Raw genomic sequence first — 26432 nt, 5'->3', positions numbered from 1 at the left:
GCCCCTCCTTGTGCTCTCTCATACTTTTCCTATCATTGATTGCAGACATATCGACTCAGGTATGAGACAGCAGCTTAAGGGCATGAACTGTATATAACAATGTCAAAGGGATTGAAATTAGCTCTTTGTACAAATGGAAGATGGCAATGGTTTTGAAAGGAAACATGACAATGTCTGAGCGAAGGGAACTTTTTGTAATCCTGATTCGCCTAAAAGCTTGGGAAGGAAGTTTGTTCTTTTTCATCCATTTATGGGATGTGGGTGTAGCAGGCTAGAGCAGTAATTATTGCCCAACAGTCAGTTAGTGTCAACAACATTCCTGAGGGCCTAGAGTTACACATAGGTCAGATAATGTAAGGACGGCAGTTTACTTCCCTAAAGGACATTAGTGATCTAAGTGGGGTTGAAGCCAAAATCTGACAATGATTTCATGGTCACCATTAGGATCTTAATTCCAGTTATTTTTGTTGAATTTGAATTGTACCTTCTAGCATGGTTCAATTTGAACCCAGGTCCCCAGATCATTACCTGGGTCTCAGGATTAACAACCCAGTGATAATACCAGTACACCATTACCCCCAATGTCACTACAGTAAAGGGGTCAAGAGGATAAAAGTGTGTCTCATGAACAACTCAGCTTCTAAACATTATGAGGGAAGGCAGGAGAGAAAGAATAAAAGGGATGTGGGATGATGTTTAGGGTAGCTGCGGAACGTAACGGGTCATTTTGCAGAAAAGAATAGAAGCTGCATAAACACATCTTGAACTTGACGACAAAGAAAGAAGGAAGATCATCCCGTTTTTACAAGGTAAGCTTTTGGCCGGGTGCTGCTGTCTTAGAAGGTACAACATAGTAAAATAAACTCTATCAGCACAATGACATGTTACCTTCCCCTACATGAAGCCAACCCTTGTCACCTTCCTGACGGGGCACAGTGGCTCAGTGGTTAGCACTGCTGCCTCACAGTGCCAGGGACCTGGGTTCAATTCCAATCTTGGGTGGCTGTCTGTGGGGAGTTTACACTTCCTCCCTGTGTCTGCGTAGGTTTCCTCTCACAGTGCAAAGATGTGCTAAATTGCCAATCATGTCCAAGGATATGCAGGATAGCTGGATTAGCTATGGGGAATGCAGGGTTACAGGGATACAGAAAGGATGCACCTGGGTAGAATGCTCTTTGGAGGTTTGGTGTGGACTCACTGCGTTGAATGGCCTGCTTCCACACTGTAGGATTTCTGATTCCTGAGGGAATGGCAGGTCACCCATGTTTAGCAATTGTTTTCTATCTCTGAACTGTGATACTTGTAACATGCTCACACTGTTGACAAAACTTTTAGATATACAGCACCCATTCAATACAACACCACCATCTACAGGCTTCTACTGGTGCTGCAACTTTTCACACAACACTCCATGAATTTCTTCTTTGTTAATCTGTCAGAGAGGAATTTCTTGAAACTCTGATGCTCCTTTTGTGAAATTCCTGTTCCATGTCTTTCCTGATTGTCAAAATTGTATTCTTGACAAAATGACATCAGACACAATCTCTGCATTTAGATAGCAAAACACAACAGGTACAGCACAGGCAAAAGATCACAAGTTTTATCATGCAACAGCATTCTTCTCCACTTAATTTGCATACTTCAGTGCAGTTTGAAGTAATATAACAGTTTTGCTCAGTGCTGTTGAAGATTTTTTTCAAAATGAGACACTGTTTGATCGACTATTTTTGCATAAATTTTCACAGAAGGACATTGTCCCTCAACAATAAACAAGTCTAACCCTTAAAATCCACCAATTGATAATTTGAATTCTGGAATAAAAGGACACCTAGTTATCAAAACAAAACACACTTCTCACTTTGTTCAAGATTTGAATATTTCTAACATGCTACCAATGTTTTTGTTTTGTCCTGTAACCCATCAAGGCAAATGCAAATTGCCAAATGATAAACAATCACAATCATTTATACTGCAGGTGAAAACAGTGCTGGTTCTGACTGGTCAAGGCACTACCAAGGAAAAAAAACAGAGAAATATAGGTTCCTTAAGAGCATGGATGCTTTTTTAAAAGTCCCATGCTTGAAAATGTACATTGTGTTTGCACAAAACATTTCCCTGCAAATGCATAAGTAGTAAAATAGGTCATGTAAAGAGTTTGAATATCTTAAATTGGTTGCTGGTAGAGTCCTGAAATCATTCAGGATCATTCAACAAGTGCTGCCCAATTGGCAGAACAAAATCTGACAGGAAATGTTTTGCTTTGGCCAATCAGTCAACCTGCCAGAGACAGAGAAAGCAAAATCACAAACTTCTAATCTGTAGAAGAAAGCCATTCAGTGCATTACACTTGTACTGATTCACTAAACAACTTAAATTAGTGAGGTTTTCCTGAGATTTTTTTTCCCTATCATCGTACATTTAATTTGATTGAAAACAACCATACAATACCCTCTTGAAACTCACTCAATCGAACATGTGTCCACTACAGTTCCAAGCAATGCATAGATCAGTTATGTCGTGGCCAAAAACTTGTCAAATGGAGCATTGTATAGGAAACGATGCGAGGCTGTCCACTTTAGCAGAAAGAATAAAAAGTTGGAGTGAAACATCACTCAAATTGAGAAAGACTGCAGAAATTCCATAGTATGGAAGGACCTGGATGTCTTCAGACATGGGTGACAAAGTGTGGGGCTGGGTGAACACAGCAGGCTAAGCAGCATCTTAGGAGCATAAAAACTGATGTTTCGGGCCTAGACCCTTCATCAGAAATGGGGGAGGGGGAGGGGAAGAGGGTTTTGAAATAAATAGGGAGAGAGGGGGAGGCGGATAGAAGATGGATCGAGCAGAAGATAGGTGAAGAGGAGACAGACAAGTTAAAGGGGCGGGGATGGAGCAGTAAAGGTAAGTGTAGGTGGGGAGATAGGGAGGGGATAGGTCAGTCCGGGAAGGATGGACAGGTCAAGGGGGAGGGATGACGTTATCTTCTCTATCCATCGTTGATCCACCTCTGCCTCTCTCCCTATTTATTTCAGAACCCTCTCCCCCTCTCCCATTTCTGATGAAGGGTCTAGGCCCGAAACGTCAGCCTTTGTGCTCCTAAGATGCTGCTTGGCCTGCTATGTTCACCTAGCTCCACACTTGGCTATCTCAGATTCTCCAGCATCTGCAGTTCCCATTACCTCTGTTTTCAGGCAAGATTGATTCATTCGAGATTTGCATGAGGATAGAACAAGTAATTGGAAAGACTTTTTCTTAAAATTCACTCGTGGAAAGTGGGCACCACCTGTTGGCCAGCATCCAAATTGTCCGTCCCTGGTTGCCCGTGAGAACCACTGCAGTTTGTGGTAGACCCACATACTCTTCAAGCGTAAGTTCCAGGATTCTGACCCAATGACAGTGAGTGGCTTAGAGGGGAGCTTCCAGGTGGTAGTATTTCTGTGTATCTGCTACAATTGTCTTTCGATGTGGAAATGATTGTGGATTTTTTCTGCCTTTCTATCCTGTATCTTGTAGACAATACACATTGCTGCTCAAGTGTCAGTACTGGAGAGAGTGGATGCTTGTGGATGTGGTGCTCATCAAGCGGGCTGCTTTGTCCTGGACTGTGTTCACCTTCTTGAGTACCCATCGAGGTAAGTTGGAAATATTCCATCACACTCCTGACTTTGCCTTGTAGACAGCAGACAGGCTTTGAGAGTCAGGCAGTGAGTTACTCGACATAACATTCGTAGCCTCTGACCTGGTCTTGTAGCCATTATACTTATATGGTGAGTCCAGTTGAGTTTCTGGTCTATGGTAGCCCTCAGGATATTGATAGTTGGGTATTCATTGATGGCAACAGTGTTGAATGTCAAGGAATGGTGGTCAGATAGTCTCAAATTGAAGATAGTCATTTCCTGCCATTTGAATGGTGCGAATGTTACGAGCCACTTGTCAGCCCAAGCATAGGTGTTGTCCAAATGTTGCTACTTTTGAAGATGGACTGCTTCAGCAGCTGAGGAAAGGTGAACAGTACTGAAATGTTGCCCTCTGTTGCAAGGGGAAAGTAGTATACGATTGAAAGTCTTTTTACAATTGTACGAGGAATTGATGTAACCACACATCATGCATTGTCTGCTTAATTATGGAGAAATAATCTTGCATTGGAGACATTTCAAAGAAGGTTTAGTCGGCTGATTCCAAGGATGCAACAATTATTTTATAAGGAAAGGTTGATAGGGTTGGGCCTTCACATTAGAGTTTAAAAGAATACGAGATCATCTTAGAAACATACACAGTCTTCAAGTCATACAGCACGGAAACAGACCGTTTGGACCAACTAGTCCATGCCAAACTAAACTTGCCCCATTTGGCTGGTTATGACCATACCCCTCAGAATCTTTCTTATTTGTGTACCTTTCCAAATGCCTTTTTAAATGTTGTAACTGTACCTGCATTTATCACTTCCTCTGCCAGTTCATTCCACATACAAGCCATCTGCTGTGTGAAAACGGAGCCCTTCAGGTCCCTTTTAAATCCTTCTCCTCTCACCCTAAAATTATGCCCTCTCATTTTGAATTCCCCAAACCTCGGGAAAAGAGCTTTGTAAATCACCTTATCTACTCCCTCATAATTTTATAAGTCCCTGTATTGTCACCCCTCAGCCTCCTACATTCCAATGAGAAAAATCCCAGCTTATCCTGCCTCTCCTTGTAACTCAAACACTGAATCAAATTCAGAGGGAGCTTAAGAATGAATGCTGAAAAGATGCTTCCCCTTGTGGGGAAGAAACACTGTTAAATACTGAGGGGTCTCCATCTTTAATAATGAGATATATTTCTTCTGTCAAAGAATCATGAGAATTTGGAATTCTATTAGGCCCAATCAAGGATAGTAGTGGTAAGTTGTGTGTGGAATCAGAAGAGATAGGGGAAGGGCTAAATGAATATTTTTCAACAATATTCACTCTAGGAAATGACAATGTTGTTGAGGAGAATACTGAGATACAGGCTACTAGACTAGGTGGGATTGAGGTTCACACAGAAGAGGTATTAGAAATCCTTCAGAAGGTGAGGATAGATAAGTCCCCTGGGCCGGATGGGATTTCTCCTCGGATCCTCTGGGGAGCCAGGGAGGAGATTGCCGAGCCTTTGGCATTGATCTTTAACTCGTCATTGTCTACAGGAATAGTGCCAGATGACTGGAGGATAGCAAATGTGGTGCCCCTGTTCAAGAAGGGGAGTTAGAGACAACCCTGGGAATTATAGACCAGTGAGCCGTACCTCAGTTGTTGGTAAAGTGTTGGAAAAGGTTATAAGGGATAGGAGTTATAATCATCTAGAAAAGAATAAATTGATTAGGGATAGTCAGCACGGTTTTGTGAAGGGAAGGTCATGCCTCACAAACCTTATTGAGTTCTTTGAGAAGGTGACCAAACAGGTAGATGAGAGTAAACCGGTTGATGTGGTGTATATGGATTTCAGCAAGGCGTTCGATAAGGTTCCCCACAATAGGCTATTGTACAAAATCCAGAGGAATGGAATTGTGGGAGATATAGCAGTTTGGATCGGAAATTGGCTTGCTGAAAGAAGACAGAGGGTGGTAGTTGATGGGAAATGTTCATCCTGGAGACCAGTTACTAGTGGTGTACCGCAAGGGTCGGTGTTAGGTCCACTGCTGTTTGTCATTTCTATAAATGACCTGGATGAGGGCCTAGAAGGATGGGTTGTAAATTTGCAGACGACACTAAGGTAGGTGGAGTTGCGGATAGTGACGAAGGACGCTGTAGGTTGCAGAGAGACATAGATAAGCTGCAGAGCTGGGCTGAGAGGTGGCAAATGGAGTTTAATGCAGACAAGTGTGAGGTGATGTACTTTGGTAGGAGTAACCGGAAGGCAAAGTACAGGGCTAATGGTAAGATTCTTAGCAGTGTAGATGAGCAGAGAGATCTCGGTGTCCATGTACACAGATCCTTGAAAGTTGCCACCCAGGTTGACAGGGCTGTTAAGAAGGCATACGGTGTTTTAGCTTTTATTAATAGAGGGAATCGAGTTCCGGAACCAAGAGGTTATGGTGAAGCTGTACAAAACTCTGGTGCGGCCGCACTTGGAGTATTGTGTACAGTTCTGGTCACCGCATTATAAGAAGGATGTAGAAGCTTTGGAAAAGGGTGCAGAGGAGATTTACTAGGATGTTGCCTGGTATGGAGGGAAGGTCTTACGAGGAAAGGCTGAGGGATTTGAGGCTGTTTTCATTAGAGAGAAGAAGGTTGAGAGGTGACTTAATTGAAACATATAAAATAATCAGGGTTAGATAGGGTGCATAGGGAGAGCCTTTTTCCTAGGATGGTGACGGCGAGCACGAGGAGGCATAGCTTTAAATTGAGGGGTGAAAGATATCGGACAGATGTCAGAGGTAGTTTCTTTACTCAGAGAGTAGTAAGGGAATGGAACGCTTTGCCTGCAACGGTTGTAGATTCGCCAACTTTAGGTATATTTAAGTCGTCATTGGACAAGCATATGGACGTACATAGAATAGTGTAGGTTAGATGGGCTTGAGATCGGTATGACAGGTCGGCACAACATCGAGGGCCGAAGGGCCTGTAACTGTGCTGTAATGTTCTATGTTCTATGTTCTATTCCACATAAAACTTTGGAGGCAAAGATTAAATTTATGTAAGTTTGAGTTCGGCCGATTTTTGATTTTCCAGGGAATTAAGGGTAATAGAGGACAAGCAGAAAAGTGGACTTCATGGCACATTTAGATCAGCCACAAATCTTAGTGAATGACAGTGCAGGCTGATGGTCAGAATAGCCCAGTATAACATTCTGTAACTCAGATTTTTATGATGTTAACTTCGGATTATTTAATGCACTACTGGAATCAAGACTGTGCAATCTCATTTAATTGAGGCAAATCCCATCTATTTTAAAAGGTTTGACACATTTCCACAAATTTGTGGTTTGTATCACTTCAATTATTCAGAAGTTGCACCTTTTGATACTATACCAAACTGAATTTAGAGCCAAGCAAAAGTCATAACTCTGATCAAAGCGCACAAAAATCGTTCATGATATAATACAAGGAGCAGATTTAATACAATAGCCAGCCATTAAAAGATAAATATTTCCTTGTGCAAATTAAAGTTTAAAACAAGAGTTGTGCAAAAGGAGCACGAACAAGATTGCACATTTTATGTTTTACTTTCTGTATTTATTAAGCTGAAATTCTTACTTCAATAGTATACTACAGTTGAGCTGTACTTCAGTAACAATCTTTAAAGACGATGAAGACGGAATTGGATTTGGTTGGTACTCAGGCAAAGGAATTGACATGTATTTCACGTGCATGTTTGTCATGATGTCGACAGCACACCCACCTTGTGCTGTCTGCTAATTTAAAAGATAAAGCTTACTGCTCAGCACCAAGTGACCACAAGTCTCAGCAGTTGCCCAAGTTAGTGTGAGGCAAGAACCGCTTAAAGTCAGTTCACTCTTCTTAAAGGCAAGGTGCATTTTAGCTGAAGCAGCTGTTGAAACTGAATTAGGAAGAGTTTCTCAACAGGAAGATACGTGGAAACAAGCCCACGAGTATGTCCCGTGTTTCTCTGGAGGCCCCTCTGGAGACAGTGGTGAAAAATAATTTTGACAGAAAGAGAGAGAGTTTCTCTTCTCGCAGGGTTTTACAGATTCTCTAGTCAGGCATTATGAAGACAATAAATGCCCAAATAGTCAGCACTGTGAATGAAAGCAGCCGAACTTGATGAAACCTGATGCAACACTGAATATCTTTCAATGATTTCATACAAGTAGGCATGATCATCTGCAAGTTCTACATCTTTAGAAGTGAACAAACAGTCTGTCCCATTCACCTCAACACCTATCAACAACCTAAAAGAATTGTGACTCATAAACAACCTCATCTTCCCGTCACACTTAGCACAACCCTAAATTTCACATCAAAAGACAGCTTTCCCACATTGCCAGACAGACATTCAATGAGTTCATAGAAATACTAGCAATCAGGTGCATTTCACTATACTCTGTAATACGTTCCCTCCTGTTCTTGGAGTACAGGAGGCCCATAATCAGACGCAGCAGCAGTGTGCCAGCAGGAACATGAAGAACAAAGAACAAAGAGCCTGACTGCACAGGAACAGGCCCTTCGGCCCTCCAAGCCTGTGCCGATCAAGATCCTCTGTCTAACCTGTCATCTACTTTCTAACAGTCTATGTCTGCTCCCTGCCCATCGATGTACCTGTCCAAATATATCTTAAAAGACACTAACGTGTCTGCGTCTACCACCTCCGCTGGCAACGCTTTCCAGGCGCCCACCACCCTCTGTGTAAAGAACTTTCCACGCATATCTCCCTTAAACTTTCCTCCTCTCACTTTGAACTCATGACCCCTAGTAATTGAGACCCCACTCTGGGGAAAAAGCTTTTTGCTATCCACCCTGTCTATAACCCTCATGATTTTGTAGACCCCAATCAGGTCCCCTCTCAATCTCTGTCTTTCTAATGGAAATAATCCTAATCTATTCAACCTCTCTTCATAGCTAGCACCCTCCATACCAGACAACATCCTGGTGAACCTCCTCTGCACCCTCTCCAAAGCATCCACATCCTTTTGGTAACGTGGCGACCAGAACTCTACACAGTACTCCAAATGTGGCCGAGCTAGAGTCCTATACAACTGCAACATGACCTGCCAACTCTTGTACTCAATACCCTGCCCAATGAAGGAAAGCATGCCATATGCCTTCTTGACCACCCTATTGACCTGCGTTGTCACCTTCAGGGAACAATGGACCTGAACACCCAGATCTCTCTGCTCATCAATTTTCCCTAGGACTTTTCCATTTACTGTATAGATCGCCCTTGAATTTGATCTTCCAAAATGCATCACCTTGCATTTGCCCAGATTGAACTCCATCCGCCATTTATCTGCCCAACTCTCTAGTCTATCTATATTCTGCTGTAATTTCTAACAGTCCCCTTCACTATCAGCTACTCCACCAATCTTAGTGTCATCAGCAAACTTGCTGATCAGACCACCTACACCTTCCTCCAGATCATTTACATAAATCACAAACAACAGTGGTCCCAAGCACAGATCCCTGTGGAACACCACTGGTCACAGGTCTCCAATTTGAGAAACCCCCTTCTACTACTACCCTCTGTCTCCTGCTGCCCAGCCAGTTTTTTATCCATCTAGCTAGCACACCCTGAACCCCTTGCGACTTCACTTTCTCCATCAGTCTGCCATGGGGAACTTTATCAAACGCCTTACTGAAGTCCGTGTATATGACATCTACAGCCTTTCCCTCATCAATCAACTTTGTCATGTCCTCAAAAAATTCTGTTAAGTTGGTAAGACATGACCTTCCCTGCACAAAACCATGTTGCCTATCACTGATAAACCCATTTTCTTCCAAATGGGAATACATCCTATCCCTCAGTATCTTCTCCAGTAGCTTCCCTACCACTGACGTCAGGCTCACAGGTCAATAATTACCTGGATTATCCTTGCTGCCCTTCTTAAACAAGGGGACAACATTAGCAAGTCTCCAGTCCACCGGGACCTCACCCATGTCTAAGGACACGGCGAAGATATCTGTTAGGGCCCTGGCTATTTCCTCTCTCGCTTCCCTCAGTAACCTGGGATAATCCCATCCGGACCTGGGGACTTGTCCACCTTAATGTCTTTTAGGATACCTAACACTTCCTCCTTCCTTATGTCAACTTGACCTAGACTAAGCAAACATCTATCCCTAACCTCAACATCCGCCATGTTCCTCTCCTTGGTGAATACCGATGCAAAGTACTCATTAAGAATGTCACCCATTTTCTCTGACTCAGCGCATAACTTTCCTTCTTTGTCCTTAAGTGGGCCAATCCTTTCTCTAGTTACCCTCTTGCTCTTTATATATGAATAAAAGGCTTTCGGATTTTCCTTAACCATGTTTGTCAGCAATATCTCATGTCCTCTCTTAGCCCTCTTAATCCCTTTTTTTCAGATTCGATCTACGTTCCAGATATTCTTGCAAAGCTTTGTCTGTCTTCAGTCGTCTAGACCTCATTGATGCTTTCTTTTTTCTCTTGGCTAGTCTCACAATTTCACTTGTCATCCATGGCTCCCTAATCTTGCCAATTCTATTCCTCATTTTCACAGGAACATGTCTCTCCTGCATGCTAATCAACCTCTCCTTAAAGCCTCCCACATATCAAATGTGGATTTACCTTCAAACAGTTTCTCCCAATCTACATTCCTCAGATCCTGCCGAATCTCGGTATAGTCGGCCTTCCCCCAGTTTAGTACTCTTCCTTTAGGACCACTCCTATCCTTGTCCGAGTATTGTAAACCTTACGGAATTGTGGTCGCTATTTCCAAAGTAGTCCCCTACTGTAATATCACCCACCTGGCCGGGTTCATTCCCCAGCACCAGGTCCAGTATAGCCCTTTCCCGAGTTGGACTACATACATAATGTTCTAGAAAACCCTCCTGGACACACCTTACAAATTCTGCTCCGTTTTGACCCCTAACACTGAGTGAATCCCAATCAATGTTGGGAAAATTAAAATCTCCCATCACCACCACCACCCTGTTTCTCCTACACCTTTCCATTATCTGTTTACATATTTGTACCTCTATCTCACGCTCGCTGTTGGGAGGCCCGTAGTACAGCCCCAGCATTGTTACTGCATCCTTCTTATTTCTGAGTTCTACCCATATTGCTTCACTGTTCGAGTCCTCCATGGGGCCCTCCTTCAGTGCGGCTGTGATATCATCTTTGACCATGACTGCAACTCCTCCATATGACTTGCCATATGTTCTTACACATTGAGGAAACAATGATGACAACTCACTGTGCAGCTCCACTCAAGGTTATGCTCAGTAATGAGCCATCCTTCATCACTCCTTCATTCATAGCAACCTCATCCTTGCCCCTTTATCATTTTCAATGCCACAATTTGCTACCTCGTTGGGAATGAGTGCAGTAGTTTGAAGTACAAAACAAACAACAGAATGATGGGATCTGATGAACAGGGATAGTAGCTTTGTTTATTCAGTCATGGGATGAGGGTGATACTTCCTAAACCAGCATATTTAGCCAAAGGACAGTTAAGAGCCAGCCACATTGCTGTCAGTCTGAAGTCACAAGTAGGTCAGACCAGGTAAGGACAGCAGTTTCCTCCCCGAAAGGGGATTAGTGAACAAGAATGGTGATTTCTAACAATCAATGAATTTGTAGTCATTGTCAGACTTTTAATTCCAGATTTTAAATGAATTCAAATTTTACCATTCACCATGGTGGGATTCAATCCTGGGTCCCCAGAACAATCCTCAGGTCCCTGGATTAACAGTCGAGTGATAATACCACCGGGCTGTTGCATCCCCTGCAATTGCACAGTGGTATTGTCATTGTTTAGCAGCCTTAACTAATACCCCCGAAACACAAGTGCAAATCCCAATAGAGGGCTGAGGGAATTTCACTTTAAGAACTTGGTTCTTGGTAATGACAGTCGAGAGAATTTCATTTCAATTAAAAATATCTGGCTCTCAGTAACAGCACTAAAAACTACCAGATAGTTGTAAAGTAGTCTGCCGATGTCCTTCACAGAAAGAAATATTCTCTCCTTACCTTTACAATGTCAAAGACCATAAGAGATAGGAGTGGAAGTATTCATTCAGCCCATCAAGTCCACTCTGCCATTTAATCATGGCTGATGGGCATTTCAATTCCACTTACCCGCACTCTCCCTATCGCCCTTAATTCCTTGCGAGATCAAGAAATTATCAATCTCTGCCTTGAAGACATTTAACGTCCCGGCCTCCACTGCACTCTGTGGCAATGAATTCCACAAGCCCACCACTCTCTAGCTGAAGAAATGTCTCCTCATTTCCATTCTAAATTTACCCCCTCTAATTCTAAGGCTGTGCCCATGGGTCCTAGTCTCCCAGCCTAATGGAAACAACTTCCCAGCGTCCCTTTCGAAGCCAGGCATTATCTTGCATGTTTCGATTAGATCTCCCCTCAACCTTCTAAACTGTAATGAGTACAATCCCAGGATCCTCAGCCATTCATCGTAAGTTAGGCCTACCATTCCAGGGATCATCCGTGTGAATCTCCGCTGGACACGCTCCAGTGCCAGTGTCCTTCCTAAGGTGTGGGGCCCAAAATTGGGCACGGTATTCTAAATGGAGCCGAACTAGAGCTTCATAAAGTCTCAAAAGCACATCGCTGCTTTTATATTCCAACCCTCTTGAGAGAGGTGACAACATTACATTCGCTTTCTTTATCACAGGCTCAACCTGCAAGTTAGCCTTTAGAGAATCCCGGACTAGCACGCCCAGATCACTTTGTACTTCGGCTTTATGAATTTTTTCACCATTTAGAAAATAGTCCATGCCTGTTTTTTCCAAAGTGCAAGACCTCACACTTGCTCAAGTTGAATTTCATCAGCCATTTCCTGGACCACTCTCCTAAACTGTCTAAATGTATCTGCAGCCTCCCCACCTCCTCAGTACTACCTGCCTGACCACCTAACTTCAAATCATTGGCAAACTTCACCAGATTGCCCCCAGTCCCTTCATCCAGATCATTAATATATAAAGTGAACAGCTGCGGCCCCAATACTGAACCCTGCGGGACACTACTAGTCACCGGTTGCCATTCCGAAAAAGAGCCTTTTATCCCAACTCTCTGCCTTCTGTCAGACAGCCAATCCTCAATCCTTGCCAGTAGCTCACCTCGAACACCATAGGCCCTCACCTTGCTCAGCAACCTCCCGCGAGGCACATTATCAAAGGCCTTTTGGAAGTCTCGATAGATAACATCTACTGGGTTTACCTGGTCTAACCTACTTGTTGCCTCTTCAAAGAATTCTAACAGGTTTGTCAGGCTCGACCTCCCCTTACTAAATCCATGCTGACTTGTTCTAATCTGACCCTGCACTTCCAAGAATTTAGGAATCTCATCCTGAACGATGGATTCTAGAATTTTACCAACAACTGAGGTTAGGTTAATGGGCCTATAGTTCTCCATGTTTTGTCTTGATCCTTACTTAAATAAAGTGGGTTACAGCAGCGATTTTCCAATCATCTGGGACTTGCCCTGACTCCATTGACTTTTGAAAGATCACAACCAATGCCTCCGCTATTTCCACAGCCACCTCCCTCGGAACTCGAGGATGCAGTCCATCGGGGCCAGGAGATTTATCAATTTTTAGACCTTTTAACTTTTCCAGCACTTTCTCTTTTGTAGTATCTACCATACTCAACTCTGCCCCCTGGCTCTCCCTAATTGTTGGCATACTACTCATGTCTTCCACTGTGAAGACTGAGGCAAAGTACGTATTAAGTTCTTCAGCTATTCCCTTATCTCCCACCACTAGCTTTCCAGCATCAATTTGGAGTGGCCCAATGTCTACTTTTGCCTCTCGTTTGTTTCTTATGTACTGAAAGAAACTTTTACTATCACTTCTAATATTACTGGCTAGCCTACCTTCATATTCAATACTCTCCTTCCTTATTTTTCTCTTTGTTCTCCTCTGTTTTTGTAGCCTTACCAATCTTCTGATTTCCCAGTGCTCTTGGCCACTTTATAGGCTGTCTCTTTTTCTTTGATACATTTCCTGAGTTCCTTTATAAGCCAGGGCTGTCGAATTCCACTCCCTCGCACCCACCCCCCACCCCCGCCCCGAATAATCTTTCTTTTCTTTGGGATGAACCTCTGTACTGCTTCCCCAATTACACCCAGAAACTCCTGCCATTGTTGCTCTACTGTCTTCCCCGCTAGGCTCTGCTTCCAGTCGATTTTCATCAGTTCCTCTCTCATGCCCCTATAATTACCTTTATTTAACTGTAACACCATTACATCCAATTTTGCCTTCTCTTTCAAACTGCAGACTGAACTCTACCATATTATGATCGCTGCCTCTTAAGTGTTCCCTTACTTTAAGGTCTTTCATCAAACCTGGCTCATTACATAGCACTAAGTCCAGAACAGCCTGCTCCCTTGTGGGCTCCATCACAAGCTGTTCCAAAAAGCCATCCTATAAGCATTCCATGAATTCCCTTTCTTTCGATCTACCGGCAACATTATTTACCCAGTCCACCGACATATTGAAGTCCCCCATGGTCACCATGACTTTGCCGTTCTGACATGCCTTATTTATTTCCTGGTGCATCTTGCGCCCTGGTCCGGACCGCTGTTAGGAGGTCTGTACATAACTCCCATTATGGCTTATTTGCCTTCGTGGTTCCTCAACTCCACCCACACAGACTCCGCATCATCTGACCCTATGTCATTCACTGCCATAGATTTAATTTCATTACTAACAGGGCAACCCCGCCTCCTCTGCCCACCTCCCTGTCTTTTCAATAAGTTGTGAATCCTTGGATGTTTGACTGTCGGTCGTGAACGCCCTGCAACCGCGTCTCTCTGATGCCTACCACATCATAATCATTCACGATGATTTGTGCCATTAGTTCATCTACTTTGTTACAAATACTACGAGCATTTAGGTAAAGTGCCTTAATGCTAACTTTCTTATCATTATTAGAGATATTGGAAATCATAAGATGTCCTAAGTTATCTGTCCTTTTTGCTGCATTCCTAGTCTGCCTCCAACTTAAACCCTCGAGCTAGAACATAGAACTGTACAGCACAGAAACAGGCCCTTCGGCCCACGACGTTGTGCCAAACATGAAACCAAATTAAACTAATCCCTTCTGCCTGCCCTTGATTCACATCCCTCCATTCCTTGCATATTTATGTGCTGATCTAAAAGTCTTTTAAATGCCTCGATTGTATCTGTCTCTATCACTCCTGGCAGCGTGTTCCAGACTCACACCATTCTGTAAAAAGAAACTTGCCCTCACATCTGCATCAAACTTTTCGGCTCTCACCTTAAATACATGCCGACTATATCTGGGGCCATGGATGGCAACAAGGGGAGGGTGAAAAGGCAGCCTTCCAAGATTACACTGGAAGGTAGCTCGGGTAATTGAGAAAGTATTGGAAGTGATGGAGGAATGGACTAAGGTGACAGAGGGAACTGTCCTCCTGGATTGCTGACAGTGGTGGGGAGGGGAAGATGTGTTTATTGGTGTCTGCTGCCGCAAGATATGACGGGGTGGATTTCCCCACAGTTCTAATTTCTGGGCATAAGCTTTATAGTTTGAGTCATTTTAATCCTGGAAGGACTCCGGAAGAGTTTGAGACATGCACAGATACGTATGTGTGTTGAAAAGAGCCGAACAGAGGCAACACCAAGTACCTAAAGGACAGCGAGGTGAATGAAATTCTCAATTTCTCTCTGCAAATTGCAGCTTAATGATTAAAGTGGTTCCATTATGCTGAAATAAATGGCTGAGTCCACTTTGACGGTGGGTGGGGGAGGCAGCCAGCTCAGCTGGCTGGGTATTTGACATTTAAGGAGCTGATTCCACCTCTACCAGTATTTTACCTATAGCGCAGGCATCCCAATTCAGTGGGCAGCCCAGCAAAGTTTGCTGTGCCAACTCTTGTCAAGAATTAGCACATGTTGAGGACCTGATCTAGAGTTCCCTTGTGCCCAGTGACTCTATTTCCTCCTTTAACCCTCTTGTTCTGAGGCTTTCAAAACTGACCAAGCACTCCTTCACTCCCTGTGAAGAGTTCTGCTAGCTAGGGGCCTTGCCAATACCCTAGGCTTCTCTTTCAGTCCAGCTCTGCAAGTGCCTCTTGATTGGGTACTGTCTCTATTCCCAGCCACTGCTCAAATCTAGCAGTTCTAGGACTGCAGAGCTGCCAGTCAACCATTCAGGTTGTTCTGTGAAGTGGATGCAAGACAGATGTTTTGTTTGGGGGGTTTAAAAGGGAGGAGAGGAGGACAGGCTCCTTCCCCATGTTCAGTCAGTTGGGGGAGAAGTATATACTCCCTGTAACATCCAGCCAATAAGACTGAGACTCAAAACAACATTGGCTTCATAGGGAGAACAGCAGAGACAGTAAATAGATGGTCTCAATCTTCATGACAAAGAATTTCACAATGAGGATAATGATCAATCTCTCAACTCAGTAACTTAATACATTTTAAATGGTGAAACTTTTTGATGTTATTGAGCAGATATTGCAGAAAATCCAGAATTTCAGAGCACGAAAGGGCTAACTGAACCTTCAAAAAAATGCTCCACCATTCAATATGATCATGGTTAAACATCCAACTCAGTACCCTGTTCTTACTTTATTCTCACACCTGTTGACTCCTTTCATACTAAGAATGACAGCGAAGTTTTTCTTGGAAGACTTCAATGTTTTGGCCTTTCAGCTTTTTGTAAAAAACTGAACCACAGCAGGCTAACTGGCAGTCAGAGTCATAGTATCGAACACGCTCAGCACACGGACTCCTTAAGGAGGTGAATTTCCTTAAATGCAAGGTGCATTTAAAGCATGCCATTTCTTTCCAAAAGGAAGAAAGTTTAACGACTTGCAATACTAAGTGAGCACATGATTCTCCATAGCATACAAAGTGAACTGCTGATGCATCAGGAACCCGATATAGTACATTGATTGGAGGTGTCATCAAGTTTTTCTTTCACATTCTACAACTGCTGATCCAGAATTTTCTTATCTGATCACTACAGTCATGTGTTGTTCCAGATTATCCATTCCTCAAGCTGTTTTAAGTATTTCTGGTCTTCTTTGCATTAAACTGTTTTGTTTCTCTTGAACTTTATTTAGAAACGTCTGGTTTTACACCCTGGATTCTTTTAATTCTATGTACATTTTAATATTCTGTTGGTCCAGTATATTTTTTCTTTCATAACCTGCCGAAATAATTTTCCAGCCTCTAGATACATTTTGTTTTGTTTTCTTTGAGGCTTGGACCCCCTTCACTTCTCAACTCAGTGTTTGTTTGGTTGTCTTTGCATCTTGCTTTGAGTTCTTTCACCAGAGAATTATTGCTGGCATTTATTTCCTGAAAGGGTTGTCTCATAAATGACTTATAGCTCCTTGGCATCTTAAACTGGTTTTGCTATAGTCATTTCTTCTTGCATTACTTTGAGCCTGTGTTTCTGCAGCTGCTCCAGTTGAGCTTGATCAGTTTTATATGCAAGTTGCTCCAGATTCTTCTGTAAGTGGGCAATTTTTTTTTTCCACTGGATTGGTGGCCAGAACTTGTAGTTCATTTTGCTTGCTCTCCCTATCTATCAGGACTCAATTTGTCTTCTTGACTTGAGCAGAGGTACTCGGACAGAACTTATCATCTTAGTGACAGTGTTCTGAGCTTTAGAATTATGCTGAGCTGGTTGGTCAACGCTTTCCACTCTCTAGTTTTCTGATCATTTCATGTGGATGCCTCTGGCAGGATGCCAAGTAGTCTTTACCTTCAAGATTCCTTGTGTATGGTCCGTTTGGATCACTGCATTGCTTTTTGTAGCTTCCAGCTTTATTCTAGTGCACAGCCTGTGCTGATGGCCTTTTCTCCCACATACCTTGCAAAATTGATTGAAAATGTGCACATGTCACTGGCTCATACTGAAGGCAACACTTTCCCCAGTCTGTTATTTTTGGAGGTTCTAGTGATTGTGTCAACCATTGAGTTTATAATTAGATTCTGCAAATTTCATCAACTGCGATGATGTCTTCATACTCACACACCCTCTTTGGGGCAGGGGAGAGGATGCTGTCCCCCCACTGTTCATCATGGCATCGTAATGGTCAAGTTTTAATAGTCATTTAGGATCAATTAACTCAGCACATCAATTTATTCAAAACAGTACAAGTTACGAAGCAGACATTACAGCAAACTAACTGATATATCTGTATGCAGCTTGCAAATATAAGGCAGAATAGCTGGCAGAGAGTTCATGGAGTACTTATAAGTGACTTCTCTTAAAGGCGGGGTAGATGTACAACTCCTCACACTTGTTATTGACTGCAAGTGTGGACATGAAAGGACAGAGTTGCTTCAGGCAAGCGTAGATACAGAATGTGCTTTATGTTTGCTCTCAGTTGATCCTGAAGTAAATGTGTGATTTTAGTAGAGAAGAGAGAGGTGTTCTAAATTATTCTGCAGTACAGCTTTAAATTTCATTTACATGCTGTGCACTGAAATACTGAAATGAACAAAGACTGTAGCAAGAGCTTGGGAGCCGAATAGAACATGAAAGGTTGAAGGTTTTGTTGGAGACAGTGAGTGAAGGCTGAAGGTGAAACGGTATTTTGTGTAAAGCCTTTCGCATTGTTTGGAAGATCAAGTCCAGAGCTTGAAAGTGCAATTGTAAGCCATGACAGCAGCGTTGTAACCGTCTGTTGTGCCGTGAAGGGAGGTTGAGGTAGGATGGAGGGTGCAGAAGAATGACACAGCAAAGTGTTGCAAAATCATTTTATGAACGGAATATACAGGAGTGGAAAGGATCTGGGAAGGTCCAGAGAGGTGGGAACAGCTTTTGCGAAGGGTGAAGTTTACAGAGGACAGAAGGGAATTAACTTGTTTTAACCAAGAAAGCCTTGTCATATGCACAAAAGTAGACTGAACACTAGTTGCAGTATTTTCACTTATCGTATGCGCTATCAAAGATGATTCTGCGCTTATTTTAAGTAAAACATTATGCAAGCAATTTAAAATTATTTCATGATTTCTACTCAAACTGCAATAGCTTCAGAAGCAAAACCTTAAAGGCAATTGTATTTTTTTAATATCCTCGAAATGATCAATTCAAATAAATCTATGGCTGTTTGATATAGCTCTACTTCTGTCTGAAATAATTTTCAGGAATAAATTAACTATTATTACAGGACAGGAAATTAAATTATCACTAAATAGGCAAAATTGACTTACCCCTGACTTCTAACATACAGGTTGTGGTGTCGTTGCCTAATATATTAGTTGCCAAACAAACATAAAATCCTCCATCCTCACTCTGGACATCCTTTATTTCCAAAGTACCATTTTCGTGCACAAAATAATTCTCACCCTTAAGTACAATTTCCATGTCTTCTTTCAGCCTAAAGAGAAAAAAAACAAAATTTGAAATTCCAACATTAAGTTTCAAAGCACAAGTGTAATAAAGCTACACAAGTTTTCCTTTTATAATTGTTTGTGGCAATTGAGTGTTACTGACTCACTTAACATGTATTGTCTATCCCTAATTGCCCTTGAGGTTAAAATCTGCGAATGATTTTCAAACAGTATTGACAGATCAGTGCAATGCATTACTTTTAGGATTAAATAAATCCTCACCAAAATATTGTGGGTGTAGGAGATCCGAATACTTTACAGTGTAGTCGAGCAGATTTCCCTTCAACTGCAATATATTTCTGGTCATCAGGGGTCAGCATCATCGGTGCAAGATCTGTTGATGAGTATAAGTGAACATTAAAAATGAAACACTGCTGAAAAGTCTGTTTATTCAGTGGATGTCAGCAAATTCTTCAAGTGCTTGAAACTTGACATTACATTAATAATACTTGATCTATTATGCCAGCAATTCTTGAACTCTGACAAGGGTCAGAGGGTAGGGTCTTCAACTCTGCTGCCTTGTAGCATTTAAACTTTACGGTGAAAAAAAAATTGGCTTGGAGTCTTAGCAGCTTGTGAACAACTCATTGTTCACAATGATTCAATTATTTCACAGCTGTATAACCTCATTTACCTGTGAAGTTAGCACAGTCTTTGGAGAAGCAATGGAATAGGATTGGTCGAAAGGTTGGCAGCAGAGCACAAACACAGCAACTGACTTTGCTCACAAAAACCTCATAGAATCACAGCTGAATCGGTAGAAAATGCATTGAGTATAAACAGAACTGGACACATGAACAGTTCTTTGTTTCTTTCATCCAAGGATCATTCTTTAAGGCAATCTAAACAGGTCCAGGAGGTGTGGTTCCTACTGGAAACCGGAAACCTCAAAATTGGTCCTTTTTAATGGAACAATTATTTCGGAAGAATTCCAATATTAGCAAACATTGTTCATACTCTACTGTCTGTTTCGTTTTTGGTCACAGGTTGACAACTTAAGCTCATTGTTTGAAAACCCATTGAAAATGGACCTCTTGCAAAATGTAAATGACTACTCCCAATTTTCAGCTGGACCTCTCGAGGCACATATAACAGAAGGCACATGTAATAATTCAATTAATAAACTGAAACAATTTATCGAATCAGCAACTTTCTGAGGGTTGTCAGTATTAAATAATTTCAGGTAGAAGAACGCAGTGGGTGCTTTGCATCAGTTTTCACAGTGGAAGACATCAGCAGAATACCAGGACATCAAGAAAAATCGGGGCAGAGGTGACTGGAGTGGCCATTGATCAGGAGAAGGTACTGGGAAAGCTGAAAGATCTGATGCTGAACCAAACGTATTACACACCAGGGTTCTGAAGGAGATAACTGAGGAAATTGTATCAGCAATGGTGATGATCTTTCAGGAATCACTGGAGTCACATGAGGTCACAAAGGACTGGAAGATGGTGAATGCAATACCCCTGTTTAAGAAGGCAGTGAGGCAGAAAATCAGAAACCGTAGGTTGGTTACCCAGACCTCTGTTGCGAGTAAGATTTTAAGAGTCTGTTATTAAGGATGAGATTGCGGTGTACTTGGAAGTGGATCGTAAAGTAGGCTGAGTCAGCATGGCTTTGTTAAGAGTAGGTCACGCCTAACAAATCTGTTAGAATTCTTTGAGGAGGCAACAAGCAAGTTAGACAAATAGAGTGGACGTGCTCCATTTTGATTTCAGAGTGCCTTTGACAAGGTGCCACACAGGATGCTGCTGAATAAGCTAAGGGCCCATGGTGTCAGGGACAAGGTACCAACATGGATAGAGAATTGGCTGACAGGCTAAAGACAGAGAGGAGGGTTGAAGGAGTCTTTTTCTGGTTGGAAGCTGGTGACAGTGGAGTTCCACAGGGGCACGTGTTGGGATGACAACGGTTCACATTTTATATTAATGATTCAGACAAATGAATGAGATCATTGTTACTCAGACTGCTGATGACACAAAGGGACAGGTAGTGTTGATGAAGTGGGGAGGCTGCAGAAGGACTCGGGCAGGCAAGGAGAGTGAGAAAAGAAGTTGCAGATAGAATACAATATGTGAAAGTTTGAGGTTATGCATGTTTAAATAGAGGTGTAGACTATTTTCTACACAGGAAAACTCATTGGAAATCTGAAGCACAAAGTGATGTGGGAGTCCTAGTTCAGGATTCTCTAAAAATTAACATACAGGTTCAGTTGACAATTAGGAAGACAAATAGCATTCATTTCCAGAGGGCTGGAGTGCAGAGCAGAAATGTACTACCAAGGACCCCATATCTCAAGAAAGAAAAGCTGACCTTGGCGGGGATCCGGCAAGGGGAAAGCGGGCCGGGAACAGAGGCCGGCGAGGGGAAAGCAGTTCCGGAGCAGCGATTGGCATGAGGCCTGGGTCCCTGGTGTAGGGCAGTGCTGTGGAAGTGGGCCTGGAGCTTGCCTTGGAGCATATAGGGTTGGAGCAGAACCGAGACAGTCGTCGGACTGGGATCTGGTGCAGGCAGTTTGACCAGTTATGGAAGCCCCTGCACTGAGTTACTGCAATGCAATGTTTATTCAATTTTTTTCTGTCTGGCTGCAATGGCAATCCTTTGACTACCTTATGTATAAATTAGTCTTTAAGCAATGTAAAATAATGCAACTAATTTTCTTTTTATTCCTCTTTTATATCTAAGATTTGTACCAAGGTACTCGTACCTAGGTAGCGCCATATGTGGCAACATTGTAAAACTTTTCACTGTCGTCCTGTACGTCTGTTTTCTAATCTGTCATTTAACTATCTTTTTGCAAATACTCATTTTAAAGCATGTTAAATTGCTGAAGAATTAAATGTTTTCATAATTTACCAGATAGTGAATTACACAATACATTTCTGGGAACTACATTTGATAGCATTTCTTAGGTAAATACTCAAAGAACTTGAAGAGCCGCTGAACTATTTTAAGTAAAATCAGAATTGTCAATCACAACTCTTTCCAAAGGCATTACTCGTTCTGTGCTGTGCTGGTGTGTCAATAATCTACGTCCAAATGCAGACGCTGTTGTGTTTTAATACTATAGCAGTTTTGCAAAAATGAAAAAAGCAAGAAAGCTTTTTTTTTATTTGAAAGGTCATTGAGGAATTAATTTTAATTAGCAAGCTTTGCAAACTCCAAGTCAGACTTTTTCCAAAGGGCATGGATCAGCTGAAAATCTTTACATTGGTAAGAAAAAAAAAATCAAACTGAAAAGCTAACCATAAATCATGTCTGTGGCATTATGTATCCCATTGGCAATTGATCATTCGACATTGATACTTACTCAGGACATTGATAACTGCATTGGCAAGAACAGATCCATGCTTGTTGGAAGCTTCACACTGATAGACTGCACTGTCATTCAGCTGCAGATCTGTGAGCGTGATAACACCTTGAGAAATCTTGCGATTAATGACAGTCTTTGTCTCTGTAATATATTAAACGTCTTTCTTATTATCAGCATCAGTCTTGTACAAAGCAAATTTTTTATTTTATACTACTATTGATTTCTCTTGACAAAAAAATGGTGAGGAAATTCACTGCATTTGGTGGCTTAAATTAGTTCTGGGGAAGATGTCATGAAGGTGGTACAACTGGAACATGAAAGTTGATTTTTCATCCATCAGTTTCAATCCATACTTAGTACACAGATTCTTTTTCATTAGTGTAGTCCTTTACTTATTGACTAAACCTTGTTCAAGCTTTGCATGATTTTTCTTTGTTTTGCAATATAAATCATTTATTATCGTCTTGGAAACTGAAACTTTTCAAAATAAACTCAGCACAAAATCTACAGGCACAAAGCAAGGTGCAGGTTCCAACTTTGAAATGTATGTACTTTCCTGAACCAACACACATATCCCCATGTCTTAAGAAACATTACATTTCTGTCATCTGCAGAAACCACACCAAATAATTACCGGAATCTTCCAAAGCACACTTATTACATTTAACTGTACAAGAAAATTGCTAAAAAAAAAACAACTTGCAGAGTCAATGTATGGAGCTGGATGAACGCAGCAGGTGAAGCAGCATCTTAGGAACACAAAAGCTGACGTTTTGGGCCTAGACCCTTTAGGCCCGAAACGTCAGCTTTTGTGTTCCCAAGACGCTGCTTGGCCTGCTGTATTCATCCAGCTCCACACTTTCTTATCTCAGATTCTCCAGCATCTGCAGTTCCCATCACCACTTAGAGATAACAGTAAGCTTGAGTTGGCTTCACTGTTATTGCGCTCTTTAAAAGAAGAGTTAATGTGTCACTGCTCAATAATCAACACATTTGGTAAGCAAACCACTCAAGCATGTTAGGATATATCTCTGGAGTGGGTGGGATGTGAACCCAGACATCCTAGCCTAAAGACAGAGACATTACCACTGCACAACAGGATCGTTTAATAGTCTATCCAGGCTTAAAAAGCCTCTACAATACCTGGGGCTGGAAGTGGCATGGTGGCTCAGTGGCTAGCATTACTGCCTCACAGCACCAGGGGCCCAGGCTCGATTCCAGCCTCAGGCAAACTGTCTGTGTGGAATTTGCACATTCTCCCTGTGTCCGTGTGGGTTTCTTCCCACAGTCCAAAGATGTGCAGGGTGGACTGACCATGTTAAATAGCCCATGGTTTTCAGGGATGTGTCAATGAGGTGGATTATAGGCGTATGATTCTGGGTGGGATGCTGTCAGGGTCAGTGTGCCCATGTTGGGCTCAAGGGCCTGTTTCTGCACTACAGGGATTCTATAATTCTATGGTTCTAATCCCAAGCAGAGTGATTGGCCATTAACGAGAGGTAAAAGGACAAGAAAAATCTGGAGGGAGGAAATCAGCTGCTCAATTCCAGCTTATGAAGCAGAGAAAAGTACAAGTCAATACAGCGCTGATCATATCTACATTTGACACAAATCCAACTAATTTGAAGGATCACTGCTATCAATACTGAGTAGACAGATCCAATGAATGGCAGAGGAGGAAAGAGAGGAGAAAGAATAGATGACTGACGGAGCGAGAGCTCTGAGCAGGAAGTCATTGCAACTTGGAGTCTTGAGGGTGCAAAGCTCCTAAATTAGCCTCAGCATGGAAGATTGCAAGGATACTCTGGTTTCCTGAGAGACTCCTTCCTGAAACCTAACAGAATTTCTGCCTCGGTGCCAGGCATTGGCAACACTGTCAATTCCTATGAAGGTTATTGTTGCCATATGCTTTTGTCAATGGGCCAGCTGGTATTACTGACATTGTCTAGTTCATCATCCACTGCTGTTTAAGGAGGGAACTGAGACTCTGAATGAAGAGGAAACTGAATATATTTCATTGTACGTCACCAGTGAGAAGCAGATAGAACAAGTATGCAGACTCATTGGAATTGCAGGCTCTCTTTCGTACTACAGTACTCAAAAGGCAGCAAAAGAACTGCACAGGTTGATTGATCATCTTGTCTATCTGTTGACTTGTCTTTCTACGCAGATTTACTGATATCTTAAGTCCTTGCACAAAGCATCAGGAATACCATCTTTAGCATTAACAGTGGATCAAGGATTTGCAAGCCATTTCCCATGCTGTCAGCAATTCATGAGGGTCACCAGATAGAAGAGATACTTTGTGAAATTGTTCAACAGTCAAACCTTTGATCGGTTACACCAATCATATCCACCACTTTCATTATTTGAAATATTTATCAGTGTATGTTTATAGGTGAAGGCAGATACTTCAATTATGATGTGTGTCACCTCCCTTCAATTCCATTTGCCCACTACCAGGCAGCAAAGCAACAAAGAGGCAGCTGAGGCAGCTCTGCAATCCATCTGTGCTAAGGGGCAAGTGCAGGGATCTCACCAACATCAAAAAATGCAGCAGGGGCAATGCTGGCAGCAGCATGCTCTGCTTTTACCTCAGTCATCAGTCCTTCAACACTGGAGAGGAAACGGGCAGAGAGGCTGGGCAAGGCAGAGGGGCTCCCAACACGTAAGACCAGCTCACGACGTGCCTGCGCATAAGCACCTCAGGATGCTCAATCTTTCAGAAGATCATTGCCAGCGGCCAAGAAAGTGCCTGAAACTGAAGAACATCCTTCCCTCTGCTGCACACAAGCCTTGATAAGTCTGCACAGCCCTCTGGTTTGTTTTTTTGCAGGAAAGGAGAGCTTTCAGCTGAGACAAACACAGATATCTGAAGTGATTGAAGGTGAGGAGTTTGGGAAGGGGGAATGGGGAGAAGGGGCATGAGAGTGGGAAAACATTAGTGGAGGATAACTATGAAGCATGGGTGCGAGGGGGATGTATTAAGAATGAGGTGCCTGCAAAGGAAGAGACAGAAAGAGAGAGACTGGAACTGCAAGGGGTGTAAACCTGAGGTGTGCTCAGCAGGAGAGCGCCCGATCAGACAGGCTGTTTGCATTGATATCCCGCTGGTGTTATGCCAATCACCTCATCAGACCTCTGGGACCTACTAGATCCTCTTAGTGCTTGGCCTTCAGGTTGACGGGACCACACTACTACTTCTTTAGCCAGTACTACCCCACCTCCCTGGTTGGAGATAGCTGCCCTTTTCCTCCAATCCTTGGAAAACACGGCCACAATACAGCCCCTCCACTCCCCCAGCAAGATCATCAGATAAAAATAAGAGACCTGCACGCAAACTTCCCAGTTTCCCATCCATTCCCGTTGCAGCTGCAAACTAAAAAACCCAAGTGCTAACCAACTTTTCTGAAATATAATGCATCCTTTTAAACAGAAATCCTTTCTTTGACAGAAAGCTGCACTCTCCCGCCTCATCTCCCCAGTTAGTTAATCATCAGGCAGCTTCTTTCATGGTTTGCTCTCACAAGGACCAGCGACACAGATTCCATCTCAAAAATAATAGTGTGGAGCTAGAGGAACACATCAGAGGAGCAGGAAAGCTGACATTTCAGGTCAGAGTCCTTCTTCAGAAATGGGGAGGGGCAAGGGAGCAGGGAAATAAATGGAAAGGAGCGGTGGGGCTGGGGTAGGTAGGTGCACCGGTGATAGGTGAGTGCAGGTAGGGAGGAGTGGCGATTGTTCAGAGGGATGTGTGGGGCAGACAGGTGGGAGAGAAGGTGGGCAGGTTATTTCTGATAAAGGAGGGAGGGAGGGGAGATGAGAGGGAGGGTTGGACACGGGACAAGGACGGGGGTGGGGAGATTTTAAAACAGGTGAATTCCATGTTTAGGCCATTGGGCTATAGGCTCCCGAGGTGGAATATAATGTGTTGCTCCTCCAGTTTGTGGGTGGTGTTATTGTGACACTGGAGGAGGCCCAGGATAGGCATGTCACCCAGGGAGTGGGAAGGAGTTAAAATGGTTCCTGACCGGAAAGTGGTGTAGTTTGTCGCGTACAGAACACCGATGCTCTACAAAACGATCGGAGTCTACACTGGGTCTCACTCATGTAGAGGAGGCCACACT

General features: G+C 42.8%; 1 protein-coding gene across 14 annotated transcripts in view; it reads right to left on the bottom strand.

The window, feature by feature from the left end:
- The window catches only part of chl1b (cell adhesion molecule L1-like b), an 818676-nt gene that overhangs the window by 372550 nt on the left and 419694 nt on the right, over positions 1–26432 (bottom strand). For all 14 annotated transcript variants that reach the window (XM_059649905.1, XM_059649903.1, XM_059649914.1 and 11 more), the window contains 3 exons: positions 22303–22446; positions 19215–19326; positions 18813–18979 (listed from right to left, as the gene is read on the bottom strand). In XM_059649905.1, the coding sequence (XP_059505888.1) occupies positions 18813–18979; positions 19215–19326; positions 22303–22446 (423 nt within the window). The remainder of the gene's footprint in view (positions 1–18812; positions 18980–19214; positions 19327–22302; positions 22447–26432) is intronic.

The sequence above is a fragment of the Stegostoma tigrinum genome, chromosome 11 (genome assembly GCF_030684315.1).
Source record: "Stegostoma tigrinum isolate sSteTig4 chromosome 11, sSteTig4.hap1, whole genome shotgun sequence".
Taxonomy (NCBI): domain Eukaryota; kingdom Metazoa; phylum Chordata; class Chondrichthyes; order Orectolobiformes; family Stegostomatidae; genus Stegostoma; species Stegostoma tigrinum.
Note: the sequence above shows the minus strand (reverse complement) of the source record. Positions and strands in the feature narration are given on the sequence as shown.